Raw genomic sequence first — 17,358 nt, forward strand, 5'->3', positions numbered from 1 at the left:
GTGACCGATGACTATCCCCCTAAAGCCCAACAGAAAAAAAGAAATTTAAGACAGAGTTTTTTAATGTTTATTCATTTTTGAGAGACAGAGAGCATGAGTGGAAGAGGGACAGAGAGAGAAGGAAACACAGAATCCAAAGCAGTCTCCAGGCTCTGAGCTGTCAGCATAGAACCCAATGTAGGGCTCGAATTTATGAACCACAAGATGATGACCTGAGCTGAAGTTAGATGCTTAAATGACTGAGCCACCCAGGCGCCCCTAAGACAGAGTTTAGAGAGGAGATGGCATAGGAGACACCAGGTGCATTAAGAGGAGTAAATAAAACTAAAAATGCATATTATAAGTACAAATCTGTTAACTGAAAGGGCCGGTCTCAAACATTCGTCAACCATTCTGGCTCCCAGAATTGAGACTGTTAGGCTTGTAATTACAGTACTTTTCTCAAAGGAAACTGACTTAAGATTAAAAAACAAAAAACAAACCTTTACTCTCAATTTTTGAGGCCATAAAAATTACTCTATCAGTGCCTCATCTACTCTTAGGTCTGTCTGAAGTCCACCAATTAGAAATACTTATGTACCTATGACTCAGAATTAACAAGCATTAATGAAGTGGACAATTCTTGTAAATATTCCCTTTTGAAACATTTTTCTATAAAGATATAAGAAACTAATTTACAATGACATCTTATTTCATAAGAATGTCAGATCAGCTAGAATCCCCTCCAGACTCTACATAGTTATAATACACACACAACTAACGGTCATCTGTACAATGGTTCCTGGGTAAACAGAGGATGGTGCTCCAGGCCAGGTTCAAAGAGTCTGAGAAACTCCAGGTATCCTTTACCCAACTGCTCAAAAAGCTAAGAAGCTAAATACATTATTATACCCAAAACCCATTCAGGGCACAATAATTAGGAAGCTCTGATCTGAGGCCAACCGTTGTTCCTCTGCTTCCTGAACATGTGGAGAGTTACTGAACCAAGCAGTTGATGTAAAAATCATGTACACTAGAACCAAAGTCAAAGAATAGTAAGGGAAATGGGGGTGGAGCAAGAAGAAAGAAGCAAGCAACTTTTCATTTTGTAGCTTCAGTTGAATTTTCAACCCTACAGATGCATTAGTTATAAAATTAAGGAGAAAAAAAGTAAATATCTTGGATTATATTATCAATTTCATTATTGACTACTTGTATGACTTTTAGTAGATACATTTATTTATGTGAGCTTTACTTTCAACAGGGCAAATTTAAAATCATAATCTACCTCTTAAATGCTTTAGTACTTTTTTTTCCAACAAAAGCAGAAGTAGTACATTAAACCATGACTTCTAGAAAATGTCTTGTTCCTTATTACTATGGACCACACACCTTTGATGCTCTGGCACTCTTGTTATTTCATGCTAGCAAGCCATAATAAGGAAATATAAAGAGTAAGGACTTTTATTTCATATAAAAATGAGGTCATCACTGTATCTCATCGGTATTACTGGCTAAGCCTATTCACATTTTTCCTCTGACATTCCAGATTCTGACTTCTTGACTCAAGAAGTAACTCAGCCTTTTCTGGCCCTACTACTTGATGTTCTCTTCACTTCTTTAAGTACATCATCTTACCTAGATGCTCCACTGTTCAAAAATTACCTGTCCGACTCTACAATGGTACCTGGCCCAAGAGACAATTTCTAATAGTTTTTGATTATGTATAAAATTATTGACACTGGGAACTTACCAATGTAATCTGCATTTTTATTTGTTTTTCAGCCCCTCAATTGAGAATTTTTGGGTGGCCAATGGAACACCGACAAGCAATGAGGGCATGCGTGTCCTGCTTTAAGAACACTTCTGATTATTAGACTTACTATATAACTCTCACAGGATTTCTTGTTATAGGACTTCACTAGAAGGGAACCATTAGCAAGGTATGAGAGCAATACTTAATGGTGTTCAGTGACAGGAGTTTTAGATGAACAGATACCTATCATAGTAGGCTTTAAACTATAATACATATTAATTTGTATTGTATGAAGTAATAAAAACTTGAAGTACACACTCCCATCAACCTACAAAATATGAAGTTACATTTCTTATGTAGCTCTTTGGGTACCAAAATTACCAATGTTTTTTGAAAATGCTAGAATGCTTTTAAAAAAAGAATCCATAATTTTAAAGTAAAACTTTTTTCCCTAATGACATGGAATAAGTTATTTGACAAAAGAGGAAAATACAAACCCAATTATGCCTAACTCCAAAACTTGTCAACTCAATAAGCCACACTGCTAAATTCCAACAACTAATGCATACCTATGTCCAATCTTAAAGGACAATCTTATTAAATGATGTATTATTTAACAGGAACAAATGCATACCTTTTTGTATAAAGCTGTTGTGTCAGAATCCAAGACAATTATATTCCTTAGCTTTGCATTTATTTCAGTGGCTGAAGTCCTCATAATTATCTCAGAATCAAGTCCTAAGGGAATAAAAGGATGAATGAATGGCTTTTCTTTCATTTCATAATTTTCAATATTTTTTTTTCTGAAATTTTATTACCTTCAATCTTAATTTCAGAAATGTTACGTTTCTGATCTTGAATGAAGATCTGTAAACAAGATAATTCTGCTAAAACCTGCAAGGTAATAATATCTTCGTTCTTGGATAGTTTTAAAGCTGCAAAAAAAATTTTTTTAAACATAAGGAAAAACTTAGTAGTTACCTAACTACCTTTATAAAGTAACTGAAATATAAGAAATATTAATACTAGAGGAAAACCTGATTTTCCATTCAATTGAAATTAAGATATTCCCTACTAAATTGGGAATTCTAAAAAAAATAATCAAACCTAATGAAAACAAAGCCAAACAAAGGAAACAGACACAACAAAAAACTATTTCTAGATGAGACTAACAATTTAGTTTCATCCTAGATGACACTAAAACACCATAGTTGTAAAATTATAAGTCATTTAAGACACAATGATTATGAGGTGATTATCTGTCATCATCAAACCTCCAACTTGTCATCGCTTAAAAAATACGTGGTTAAAAAATACGATCGGATAGGATTCAAATCTTAGTTCTAAATTTAATTTCTAATCTAAAATTATGATATTAAATGCATGAATTTTAATTCAAATCAAATACTACTACTGTATGGTATTTGACTTAAAAAAGTGACATGATAAAAGCCACTTTTTCTTCACTGGTAAATACTTTCTTTTGCTATTATTTTCTAAAATTTCCCTGGTATAAAATAATCTTTCTAGATACTAATTTAGGTAGTAGAATTCTGGAGCCAATGTTACATATTAAAAAAGAAAGAAAGAAAAAGCTAAAATTTATTGATCTACATGGTAAAAAAACTTTGAAGTTGGATTTTAAACATACACATTTTTTTAATGATCTCTTCTTTGTCTTCAGTTTCTGCAATAGACACTGAGGCTTGTTTTTCTTCCAGTTGTGGGAATACATTATTAAAATAATTTATTGTATTCAGAAGCGCTTCAGTATGTAAATGAATATCCAAAGAGGAAAAGTTCACCTAAAGAACAAAGCTGATTTTAGTAATAGGTCAATAAATATCTGTTTGCTGCTCTGTATAAGGCACTATAATTTATGGTATAAACAATAAAATTCATGGGGCACCTGGTTGGCTCAGTTGGTTAAGCTTTCAACATCAGCTCAGTCTATGATCTTGCAGTTCATGATTTCGAGTCCAGCATCAGGCTCTGTGCTGACTGCTCAAAGCCTGGAGCCTGCTTCCGATTCTGTATCTCCCTTGCTCCCTGCCCCTCCTCCACTAGTGCTCACGCTCACTCGCTCGCGCTCTCTCTTCCTCTCTCAAAAATAGTAAGTTTTTAAAATAAGAAATAAAATTCATAATATTCCACTTTTATCCTCAAGCATCGTGCAGTTCTAAAACAATTTCTATAATAAACTTACTTAGAAATACAATATCTAATTAACAAATAAATTATTATTCACTCATACCTTAATTAGTTGCACAACATTGTTATAAGTACTTTTCAAGTTAGGTAGATTCTTTTCTGCCTAGCCAAAGAGAAAAAAATCAAATCTATTAGTGTCATATGAAGACATATGTATATACAATTATAACTCTGGAAGGTTCTTCCAAATTCTTCCTCTATGTGAAAAAAATTGTGATAGAATTGTCTACCAAGTATCCAAATACTGTGCATATCTTTAGATCTAGAATACTTGTCATAAAAAAAACTATTTAATAATGCATAAACCCTAAAATATCAACATCAATAGTAAAAATGGTCTTAAAAGTGGTAAAATACTCTTTCAGCATTATTACTATAAAGTAATTATTAATGTAGCACTTACATAGAAATAAGTCTATGAAAACATGGAATAAATCTTGAGTAGACCACAGTACCTATAAAAACTCAATTGATGAAATCAAAAGAATGCCTTCTCATACTGGATACCATATTAAATCCCATCAAGATTAAAACACTTGGATTTTTTTTTCGTTATCTGATGGAGGGAAAAAAGTCAAACTTCATAACATTTCTACTTAGAACACAGGCCTATTATTTTTCTATATGAAATATTTAGGAATTAAAGGATGACAAAACAAGAAAACCTTAAAGTTATAGGAATTTGAGAAATCACATTATAATGAAGATTAAATGAAAACCTAGGTAAGCTGACAAAATGTGATTACAACATTGCAGAAGCACGCTCCCCACAGCAAGCGTACAAGTGGAGCGCCTACCTTGACGTACTCCAATGTTAGCAGGTCTTCCATTGTATTATCCAGTGTAGTGACCAAATAAACTGGTTTCTTGTTTTCATCTAAAAATAATGTTTTAAATTACTCTTTCACAAAAAAATAAGGGGAAGTCAATACCAGCAACATTAATAGAACTGGAAAAGAAGAATTTCCTGGGTCAGTTCTGCGCCTTGGATTCTATCTTACCCAAGTCAGGTCCCTCCTTCTTTAAACGTTAAAGCTGTAATTTCTCCCCACAATTCCCTTCCCTTCTCTTACACCGCAGCGTTAAACAGTCTTACTCTTCTAAATCTAGATAGGAAGCAAAGTAAGAAGTAGCAGTCAGTGAAAGAAAAAAACAGAATTATTGGGACCAATGAGAGGTCATGAAGAGAACTGCAGCCCTGACCCACAGAAATACCTAGAAAGAAAACTGCCAGAGTCCCTGGAAACCTATTGTCTTTGTGAAGACCAATCAGGTATGTGAGGAGAAACTAAGTTCTTCTGTGTATTAGTTTAGATTAGAATAAACCCAATATAGTTAGTCTTCACTAGTTGTATTCTGGCTTCTGATAAAAACTGGAAAGTAAGTGGGAAAACTGCTGTAGAACAGTATTTTGTACAAAAACTTTAAACTGTCATCACCAAATTACAATGACTGCTGGAAACTAGGATCTAGATAGTGGAAGAAAGGACTACAAATCAATCTGAACACTTTTGAGGAAAAAAATGTAAGATATTCCACTGACTCTTCCATATTTAAAAGTCTATTAGCTATTAAGCCAGCCTTCTACGAACATGCTACTTACACTTCAATCCTTAAAAAGGTCCCAATTTTTCTCATACATTTATCCATAGAACTATCTATTGATCATTTATAAGAAACTGTTATTCACTTCTTCCCCCTCCCACTAAAAAAAAAAAAATTACAGAAACAGGTGCAGTGACAACTGTGTGCTTTTTTTTTTTTTTAAATCCTGTGCTCTCAGGGAAACAGAAATAAAATAATTTACAACTGCTAGAATATTTCTGGATTACTAGAGAACACTAGCAAATTGGTTCACTTTTCTTTACAATCACAAAAGCAAACTGTTTCTTGATGAAAAAAACCAATAAGGTAAAATTCTGTATCCGCTATCTATGATGGTTTTCTCAACAAAAGATAATCAAAATAAAATTGACCACACTCAAGTTCCCAAGGGCTACAGAACAAGTGTAGAATAAGCAAATATAATATATGAGTAAATCATATGCAGTGATTTAGGTTTCACTTTCCCAAATACAAAGACCACAATCAATCCAGTGCTCAACAAAGGGGAGGGTAGTTTTCAAGATAGTAGTTAACTGACAGCTTTGCCTGGGTGGGAGTTCCCAGAGATGATGACCTTAAATCCTTGAGATGTGTATAAGCATATCCTCTGCCTTTCTTAATTCCCCTAGATAGATCTTGGGATCCATCAGATTCTAGGGCAGATTCTAGGACAGCCAAAGTACTTTTATACACATGTAAGCAGAATGCATTTTTTAAAAAGTGAGTTCTTTACCTGTCCTGGGGCTTGAACTCACAACCCTGAGATCAAAAGTCACATGCTTGGGGTGCCTGAGCGTCTCAGTCTGTCAAGCATCCGACTTCAGGTCATGACCTCGTGGGTTTGTGAGGTTAAGCCTTGCATCAGGCTCTGCACTGTCAGTGTGGAATATTCTCTCTCTCTCTCTCTCTGCCCTTTCCCCACTTGTATACATGTGCTCTCTGTCTCTCAAAATAAACAAACCTAAAAAAAAAGTCACATGCTCTACCAACTGGGCCAGCCAAGTGCCCCAGATTTATATGGTTTCTAAAATAGATATAAAGCACTACTACCTTTAATTACAAAAACTTTAAGCCCCAAATTGTACTAATAATCACTTAGGACATTAATGGTCTAAATGCATCAATTAAAAGATGCAGATTACCTGAGTGGACCAAAAAAACAAGACCCAGCTATATATTGTCTGTAAGAAATACACTGTAAATATAAAGACACATACAGATTTAAAGCAAATGGATGAGGAAACTATAGCATGTAAATACTAATAAAAACAAAGCAGGATAGCTATGTTAATTTTCAGACAGAGCAGACTCCAAAGCAAGAAAAGTTATCAGGGAAAATGAGAAGTATTATATAATGATAAAGGGGTTAATTCTCCATGAATACATAAAAATCCTTAAGCTGTATGCATCTTAACAAGGCATCAAAATATGTGAGGCCAAACACTGATTAGTACTAAAAGGAAAAACAGATGAACCTGCTGTCATAGTTAAGACTTCAACATCCCCCTACCAGAAATGGACAGATCCAGCAGACAAAAGTATTAGTAAGGACATAGTTGAAATCAGTAGTAGCACTATCAATCAACTGGACATAATGGATTTCTATAGATTATTTCATCTGTTAATTGCAGAATACATCTTCTTAAGCTCCCATGGACTCATCAGCAAGAAAGACAACATTCTAGGCCATAAAACACACCTTACTAAATTAAAAAAAAAAACAAACTGTACAATGTCTGCATTCAGACCACAATGGAATTAAATTACAAACAAACAATGTATTTAGGGAATTCCAAAATATGTGGAGAATCAACACTTCTAATAATACATGAGTAAAGGAAGAAATCTCAAATTTAAAAACATTAAAAAATTATAAGGAGTATAAAAACACACCTTATCACATTCTGGGGCTAAGAGAAAGTACTGTTTACAGGGAAATGTAACACTGAATGTGTATGTTAGAAGATATAAAATCAATAATTTAAGCTTCCACCTTAGAAAACTAGAAAAAGAAGAGCAATCAATTGATGTAAGCAAAAGGAAAGAAATAATAAGAATTAGATCAAAATCAATGAAACCAAAAGTACGAAATCATTAGAAAAATTAAAGAAAGCATAAAAGGTTCTTTGAAAAGATCAATAAAATTAGTAAGTGTCTAGCCAGGCTACATAAGAAAGAGAACACAAATTAGTAAGATCAGATATAAAAGAAGAGAAATACTGGTATCATGAAACACAAGAATAAACAGACAACCTGAATAGGTTCATATCTATTTAAGAAATCAAATCAATAATTAATAGCTTTCTAAAAAAGAAAGCGCCATGCCCAGGAGGGTTCACTGGTGAATTCTAATAAATATTTAAGGGAAAAATTCTAACAATTCTTTATAATTTCTTTCAGAGGATACAAAGAATGCTTGTATTTGAAATCAAAATTATCCTAGAACCAAAACCATACAAAGGTATTATAAAAAAAGAAAGGAAAAAAGAAAACTACATGCCAGTAACTCTCATTAACATGTATCCTCAACAAAGTCTTTGTGATGATGACTTTCAAGATTATCTTAGCAGCTTTCAAATATACAATTTGGTATTGTTAACTATTGCCACTATGCTATACTTTGCGTCCTCCTGATTTATTTATAGCTAGAAGTTTATATCTTTGGACCTCTTTCATTCATGCTAACTACAACCCCATCCTCTGCCTCTGACAACCACTAATCTGTTCTATGTACCTATCAACCTTGATTGTTTAAAGATTCAACATATAAATGAGACCAGATGTTTTGTTTTTCTTGAACTTATTTCACTTAGCATATAATGCCCTCAAGGTCCATCCATGTTGTCACAAATGGCAAGATTTCATTCTTTGCTGAATAGAATTTCATTGTCTGTGTATGTATGTAAATAGAGTATCACATCTTTATGCACTCACTCACTGAGTGCACTTAGGCTGTTTCCATGTCTTGGCTATTGTACACAGTGCTGCAACAAACATGGGCTGCATTCTTATCTTTTCAAGTTATTGTTTTCATTTTCTTTGGGTAAATATTCAAAAGTGGAATTCCTAGATCATTTGATGTTCTATTTTCGATTTTTTGAGAAACCTACATATGGTCTGCCATCATATTTGCACTAATTGACAAGGCACAAGGATTTACTCTTCTCTACATCCTTGTCAACACTTGTTATTTCTTGGGCTTTTTGGTTGGGTTTTTTGGGGGGGTTTTGTTGTTATTGTTTTTGGTAACAGCCATTCTGACAGGTATGAAGTGGTATCTCACTGTGGTTTTAAGTAGCATTTCCCTGACAATTAGCTATATTCAATATCTTTTCACGTACCCGTTAACCATTTGTATGTCTTCTTTGGGGAAAATGTTTATTCAGATCCTCTGCCCATTTCTTAAAACGAACTGGGTTTTTGCTATTGAATTGCAAGAATTCTATACATAGTTTGGGTATTAACCATTGATCAGATATATGACTAGCATGTATCTTCTCCCATTCAGTAAGATGCTCTTTCAATTTGTTGGTGGATTCCCTAGCTGTGTAGAAGCTTTTTGGTTTAATGTATTCATACTTATTTATTGTTACCTTTGCTTTTGGAGTCAGATACAAAAAAAAAAAATCAACACAAGACTAATGTAAAGGCACTTATGGCCTATGTTTTCTTCTAGGAGTGTTATGGTTTCTGTCTTTTATTCAAGTCTTAAGCCACCTTCAGTTAATTTTTCTGTATAGTAGAAGATAGTAGTTTCATTCCTTTGCACGTGGCTGTCTAGTTTTCATAGCACCATTTATTGAAGAAACTATCCCTTAATAGGTTTGTTTCTAGGCTCTTTGTGGTTCCTCTGAAGGGTTTCTTTTATGTTGGTACCAAAGAGTTTTGTTGTATGTCAGTACCGCAGATAGCTTTGTAATAGGTTTTGAAATCAAGGAACACCATGCCTCCAGTTTTGTTCTCCTTTCTCAAGACTGCTTCAGGTATTTGGGGTATTTTGTGATGGCTTACAGATTTAGAATTGTTTTTTCTATTTCTGTGAAAATGCCATTGGAATTTTTGTAGAGATTGTATTGAATTTGTAGACTGCTTTGGAAAATATGAACACTTTAATTGCATAAATTAAGCCATAAGCATGGACTATCTTTCCATTTATTCGTTTTCTTTAATTTCTTTCATCACTGTCTTACAGTCTTCAGTATACAGGTATACAGGTCTTTTACCTCCTTAAATGTATTCTTATGTATTTTTTTTTTGATGGAGCTGCAAATGGAAACCAACTTGACAATAAACTATAAAAGAAAAAAGAAACCTGAAAAGATCAATAAAACTGAGAACTGGTTCCTTAAAAAAAGCTAAGGAAAATTCACAAAACTTTAGCTAGACTCACCAAAAAGAAAAAAGAAAGAGAGGGCACAAATAAAATCAGAGATGAAAAAGGAGACATTACAAATGCTAACCAAAGGAATACAAAGGATCATAAGAGACTACTATGAAAAACAGTAACACTAACAATTGGACAACTGAAAAGAAATGAATTCATAGACTTAATAAACCGTCCTATACTTAGTAATGAAGAAATGGAAAATATGAATAGACCAATTACTTGAAAAAAAATTCAATCACTATCAAAAACCTCTGAACAGGGTTGCCTGGGTGGCTCAGTCAGTTGAGCATCCTACTCTTGATTTAGGTTCAGATCATGATCTCACAGTTCATGGGATGAAGCCCTGAGATGGGCTCTGCACTGACAGTGTAGAGCCTGCTTAAGATTCTTTCTCTTCCTCTCTCTCTGCACTTCCCGTCTGCATGCATACTCTCTAAATAAATATTAGAATCAAAAACCCTCTGAACAAACCAGACAGCTTCACTGATGAGTATTTACCAAACATAAATACTAATCTTTCTGAAATGCTTCTAAAGAAATAGGTGGAAACACTTCCAAACTCCTTTTACAAGTTCAACATTACCCTGGTAGCAAATCCCGACAAGAATACTACAAGAAAATAACATTATAGGCCAGTATTTTAGATGAACACAGATGCAAATATCCTCAACAAAGTTTAAGCAAAACAAATTCAACAATACATTAATAAAAACATCATACACCATCATCAAGTAGGATTTATTCCAAGGATGGTTCAACATCCACAAATCTGTCAATGTGATACACCACATTAACAAAATGAAGGAGAAAAATCCTATCACAATGAAGAAAAGCTTTTGACAAAATTCAACATCCATTTATGTAAAAAATTTCAACAAAGTAGGTATAGAGAGAACGTACCTCAACATAATAAAGACTTCATATCATAAGCTCAGAGCTAATATCATACTTAATGGTGGAAAGTTGAAAGCTTTTACTCTAAAATCAGAAACAAGACAAGGATGTCCACTCTTGTCACCTTTATTGAATACAGTATTGGAAGTCATAGCCAGAGCAATTAGGCAAGAAAAAGAACTAAAAGGCACTCACATTGGAAATAAAATCATTTGCCTTAATCATTCCATCAATGATTGAGCATTGTCTTACAAGAATGAACCCCAAAACGTAAAGGAAAAAAATATACATAATACCCGCTCTTAAATGCCTAAAACAGTAAATGGAAATATTATCCAATGTATTATACAACTTATCCATTAGGATTCTAGAAATAAAGTGTTTATGTTACACAAAATAATGCTATACCCTCCTGCCCAAGGATGTCCATGCGGTTTCCCTAAAACCTGAGAATACATTACCCTCTATAGCAAAAAACAATTTTGCAGAGGTGATTAAGGTAAAAAGAACATTATCTTGGATTGAGCCTACAGACATGACAACATGAGAAGGTTCTACCACCCTACTCTGGTTCTGAGATATAGTGAACTGTGTGCAAGTATCAGAGACCTACAGGCGTTTAAGGCTAGCCCTCACATAATAGGCAGCAGGAAACATATTTAAACCACATGGAAATGAATTTTGGCAACAACTGAATGAGCAAGGAAATCCATCTTCCCCTAGAGCCTCCAAAAAGGAACTCCTATTGGCAACCCGATTTTTACCTGTTCAGACTTATGTCAGACTTCTGATTAATAGAATTTTAAGATAATAAATTTCTGTTGTTATAGGACACTAAGTCTGTGATAAATTATTACCTTATCAATGGGAAATTAATTCAGCATTGTAGTAGGTAGATTAGGTAGATTTAAAATTAAACCAGAACTATTTTATTTTTCATAATGAAAAAACTTATCTTCATTTTCTCTTTGATCTACCTCCCTAGATTCCCAAGTACAAGATAAAAACTGAAGACAAACTCATAACATTTCTTTGAAAATATTTTAGCAAACATACTGATTTGAAGCCTAGAGAATTTAAAACTCTCTAGTAGGGAGTCAAACAATAAAGTTAATCTATTTCTTTTTAAAAAATAAGACACTTACCAAAGTATTCTGGGCATTTTAAGCAGAACTCTTTCAAAAAGGCATTTGCTTTCAAATCAAATGTTCTAAGCTCAACATCTGTGCCCAGTCCTAAAACATCAATTTCCACCACAGGTAGTTCACAATCTCCAACAAGGTGATAAAACTGAATCAAAACCTGGAGAAGAAAAAAAGAAACTACCACTACCTAAAAAAAATTTTTTTATGTGGATGGTGGTTATATATGGATATGTAAGGTATATATAGGATGTAAATGATATGTATTTAAAATTCAGGAGAGATTTTTACATACACATATACATACTCAAGCTGTACAAATAATTATCTTTACTAAATATACACTGATAACCAGATATCTAATCTAAACCCTTACTTTTGATTAGAAAAATTATCTTCAAAAAAGGTGAGGAAAAAAATCACATAGCAACATCTGGACTCAGCTTAAGTAGGATAAAAACAAAAGTACATCTTAATAATATGTGAATAAAAATGACAAACAACTTAAATAAGCCATATTAATTTTACCATGGTACATACCTCTGGTACTTCAAATCTTATTTTATACTGAATTATATTCTTTGCACAATCTGGCTTTTGAAACTTCTTCTGTTGATAGCTTTTAACTCCAGTGGGAGACTCGGGAGGCTCTTCCAAGGGACTACACGGTGCATCAAAAAATTCTTCCTCTGAATCTAAACAGTACAGAACACTAAGTCAATAATCAAAATGATTGATTAAATAACATTTTTATGATTTTTTGAAATAAATATGAATACTAATATATTAAGGCTCTACATGTTCCAGGGTCTAAACATTTCAAAACTGAATGTAAAGAATATAGAGATTGTGTCTCAAAGAATACCATTTTTGACCAAAAAAAAGTACAGAAAATACAATATTCATCTTTAGCTTAAAGTCATTTGTCTATGTAAAAATTGCAAAAGAAAATTTTATGCCAAATGCCAATGATTATACACATAATGAATTTTCAAACAAACACACTAAGATGCTCACTGTATCTGGATAACGAAACAGGACTTAGTTACAAAATCTATAATATTAAAAGCACATAGCAGGGCCTGAGATTTGGATAAAGAAACTGAAATCAATCACTATTTCATTTTATGTGTGTGTGTACACATATATATGATAATAAATTTCTAGAATTTGCTATTAAAAACAACTCCAAAACTAAGTAAAATCATTAAGAGAAGATTTAAAGGAAACAAAAACCTTCTGAAGTGTATCCCTAACAACTGAAGACTGTAATTAGGGTAGATGATCTCACCAACCGCTCCTCCCTCCCTGCGCCATTCACCAAAAAGAACATTCTCATAGGAAACCAAGGACTGACATGGCAACTTCAGTTACTTACCATTTAGCAATTAAAATAAAACCTTAAATATAGAGAATGCTTTTCTTGCCAATGTGGTCAAGAGAAAGCAGATATTTGTTATCAAAATATTTATCAGTTTTCATTTATGAATGTATAGGTACTAAGTCTTGATTTTTTTGTTTAATAACAAAAAAAGGAAAATATAAAAATAAAACTAAACTTTTATAACAAAACTCTCCAAATAATTAATATTATAAATTAGGTATCAACAGCTCCACAGGGGCTCCTAGAAGATGATGTACTTACTAGTAGACGTTGAGATTACAAGTTTAAATTTTACATACCAAAAAACCCCACTGCAAAAGTAACTTTAAAAAACACCCAAGTTCTACTGTTTAAAGGAATTTTAGTGAAAATTTCTAAAAAATATATCTATATGTTATTGCCTGAAATTCGTAATATAGTCTCAAATGGAAATTATATTCATAATACATTTTAACAAGAAAAACTTCCTAAAGCAGTTGCATTTTACCATCTTCAACACACGGAAGTTCCAGGAGAGGAAACATTTTCTGCGAAATCTGTGATGTTCCCAAAGAAGTAGACCTTTGAATCTGGAAGAAAAGTAATTCACTGTTAATTAGCACAAAGATTTTTATTCAAAATTTGAAGACAATTTTGACCTAAATAAATTTAACACTGTATGTTAACTATGGTGGAATTAAAATTAAAATTAAAAATAATAGTAAATAAAATTGTTTTGGCTAATATGTGCCCTTTGTATCACAGTATATACTTCATAATTATCTTGTTAATTTCCAGAAGACAGATCTGGTATTCTGATTGGGGTTGTGAGAAATCTATAGAGTTTGGAAAGAACTGCCATCTCAACAAGGTAAGGCCTCCAATCCTTGACTATGCATATTATTCTACTGTTTCGGTTTTAATTTTTTTTCCATAAATGTTTGGTAGTTTCAGGTTTACAGGTCTTATACTTCTTCTGTTAAATTTTTCAGTGGGGCACCTGGGTGGCTCAGTCAGTTGAGTGTCCAGCTCTTTTTTCCCCCCAAAGTTTATTTATTTATTTTGAGAGTGAGCATATGTGAGCACGGGAGGGGCAGAAAAAGAGAGGGATTTAGAGTAAATCCCAAGCAGGCTCTAACACTGTCAGCATGGAGCCCCACATGGAACTTGATATCATGAACTGTGAGATCATGACGTTAGCAGAAATCAAGAGTTGAATGCTTAAATAACTGAGCCACCCAAGTGCCCCAAGCATCCGACTCTTGATGAATAATAACTCAAAACAGATAAAAATAAACTCTCAAACTTTAAAGGTTTTTCTTAAGAATTTAGCCATTCTAATGTTACGAATGAAATAATTTTCCTCATTTTTAGAAACAACTAGTTTTTATATTAATAATGTATCTTGCAACTTATTAACCTTGCTTACTATTACTAGTGGTATTTTTCTACATTCCTTAGGACTTTCTGCATGAATGATCATTTGATCTACAAGTAACACTAGTTTTACTTTCTCTTTCCAATCTTGTCTTGATTATTTTTGTTTTACTGCAGAAGCTAGAGCATTCACTATGAACCTGAATAGAAGTGGTGAGGAAGGGCATTTCTTGAACTATTCTGGACCTTACAGGGAAAGCATTCAGTCTTTTTCAAATTAAGTATGATAGTACCTATAGGTTTTTCCTAGATGTCCCTTACCAGGCTGAAGAGACCGTCTTTTATTCCCCACTTGTTAACAGTTTTTATCATCAATAATTATTGATTTTGTCAGAAATTTTTTCTCTTCTATTGAGATGACCATATACGTTTTCCTCCTTTATTCCATGAATATGATTAATTAATAGAATTGACTGAACCATTTTTGCCTTTATAAGGTAAACACATTTGGTTACAGTATATTATCCTTCTTATATATCATACTATTTTGGTGTAGTATTTAGGGATTTTTGCATCTATGTTAATGAATATACATGTCTGTAGTTTTCTTATAATTCCTTTGTCTGAATACAATAGCAGGACAATTTAATCTATGCAAGGAAACAAGGAAGCCTGGCCCATGCACAGATGAAATTAGACACAGTACAGGAGAAAGCAAGGCACTGGACTTACTACAAAAAAAATTATTTTTAATGTCTCAGATAAGCTCAGAAAGCTTATAAGAACCATGGAGAAAGGGCTAAGGGAAACCAAAATAATGATGTCACAACATATAGAAAATACTGAATGAAGAGACAGATTATAAAAAAACTCACACAACAATTCTAGGCCTTAACATGCAAGATAATGAATGAATATGAGCTGTCATTATGGATTGTAAGGTCATCTAAAGGATAAGGAAATGTTAGGAATAACTATTTCCACGGATTCGACACCCTGGATGAAACGAACAAATTCCCTAACAGACTCAATCTTATAAAGCCCATGTAAGAACTAATAAATAGTCCTGTAAAAATTAAATACACAGTTCGAAAATCTTTCAATATATTCCAGGCACAGATGGCTTCACTGGTAAATTCCAACTTCTGTAAGATAGAATTAGTATCAACTTTTTACAAAATATCTCATAAAATACAGAAGGGGGAAACATTTTCCAATTCATTTTATGAGGCTACCCTTTCCCCTGGTATCATAAGCAAACACGTAACAAGAAAAAAGTATAAACCAGTATCCTATATGAACATAAATACAATGATCCTCGACAAAAAATTAGCCAATAAATCCAACAATATAAAAGGATAATATATCATTAACAAACAAGGGTTATATTAGGAATGCAAGGCTAGGGGCCTCTGGGGGGCTCAGTGAATTGAGCGTCTGACTTCAGCTCAGGTCATGGTCTCACGGTTCATGGGTTCGAGCTCCACATCCGGCTCTGTGCTAACAGCTCAGAGCCCAAAGCCTGCTTCAGATTCTGTTTCTTTTTCTCCCTGCCCCTCCCCCACTTGCACCCTGCCTCTCTTTCTCAAGGAAAAAATAAAGTTCAAAAAAACACGCAAGGCTAGTTTATCATTCAAGAATCAATGTAATTCATCATATTAACAAAGTAAAGAAGAAAAAACTATGATTACAATAGATGCAGCAAAAGCATTACATAAAATGCTACAAATACTCATGACACACACAAAAACTATCAGCTAACGGAATAAAAGAGTACCTCCTCAACCTGGGAAATAACATGTAGGAAAAACCTACAGCTATTACCATACTCAATAAGGTACCACTGACTGTACTCCTGCCTCCTGGGTTCTGGGTAGTAGCAGCTGGACCCGCTGAAACTGAGAAACGGGCACCACTCTCAGAAATCCAGGAGGAGCTTTGGCCTCCACGCCCCGGGCCTTTTGGGCCCATGTTGGTGGTGGCACCTCTGTGGATCTCACAATAGTCTTCAGGGTTATTCTTTCCCCTTTTCTTGAAGAATAGAGCACATTCCCTGCTGGATGGCTCTGCTGTCCTTCCTCACAGTATCCCAGAACTGGCAGGGGTTTTCTTCATTTTGTCCTGACTCTGCCCTTATTAGTCGAAGCTGGAATTACTTGAGCTGGTATAGCCCCAATTCTATTCCCAGACTCTGCTGAGATGGTGGATTAGAGCCATGAGTCACAATCTTAATTATTTTATCAAGTGTTTGTGCACAACACCCTTGGTTTTCTCCCTGTAACACGCTTTTCCATTTATCACAATATGGATAGGGTGAGCTTTTTCCAAATCTTTTAAGTTTTCTTTCCATTTTTCTTAAGAAATCCTTCTTAAAAACATATTTCTTTTCTCGCATTTTACTATAAGCAATTAGGAAAAAACAAGACCATGCCTTAAAGTCTACTTAGATATCTCCATTAACCATCCAAGCTCATCACTTATAAGTTCCACATTAGAAAACAATTCAGCCAAGTTCTTCACCACTTTATAACAAGGATCAATTACCTTGCTGCAAAATTATTTTCCTTCTCTACTCATTATCCAATTCTAAAGCTACTACCACTATTTGTTATGGCAAACACCTCCCTTCTTGGTACCAAAAGCT

At 33.7% G+C, this 17,358-nt stretch overlaps 1 protein-coding gene across 1 annotated transcript in view; it reads right to left on the reverse strand.

Annotated features, from left to right (window-relative positions):
- Positions 1-17,358, reverse strand: part of VPS13A (vacuolar protein sorting 13 homolog A) — a 223,031-nt gene that overhangs the window by 119,610 nt on the left and 86,063 nt on the right. Inside the window, exons 22-29 of the mRNA XM_029919678.1 lie at positions 13,846-13,927; positions 12,515-12,669; positions 11,978-12,134; positions 4,744-4,823; positions 3,990-4,049; positions 3,387-3,540; positions 2,554-2,670; positions 2,370-2,473 (exon numbers count right to left, since the gene is read on the reverse strand). Of these exons, the coding sequence (XP_029775538.1) occupies positions 2,370-2,473; positions 2,554-2,670; positions 3,387-3,540; positions 3,990-4,049; positions 4,744-4,823; positions 11,978-12,134; positions 12,515-12,669; positions 13,846-13,927 (909 nt within the window). The remainder of the gene's footprint in view (positions 1-2,369; positions 2,474-2,553; positions 2,671-3,386; positions 3,541-3,989; positions 4,050-4,743; positions 4,824-11,977; positions 12,135-12,514; positions 12,670-13,845; positions 13,928-17,358) is intronic.

This window comes from Suricata suricatta, chromosome 13 (assembly GCF_006229205.1).
Source record: "Suricata suricatta isolate VVHF042 chromosome 13, meerkat_22Aug2017_6uvM2_HiC, whole genome shotgun sequence".
NCBI lineage: Eukaryota > Metazoa > Chordata > Mammalia > Carnivora > Herpestidae > Suricata > Suricata suricatta.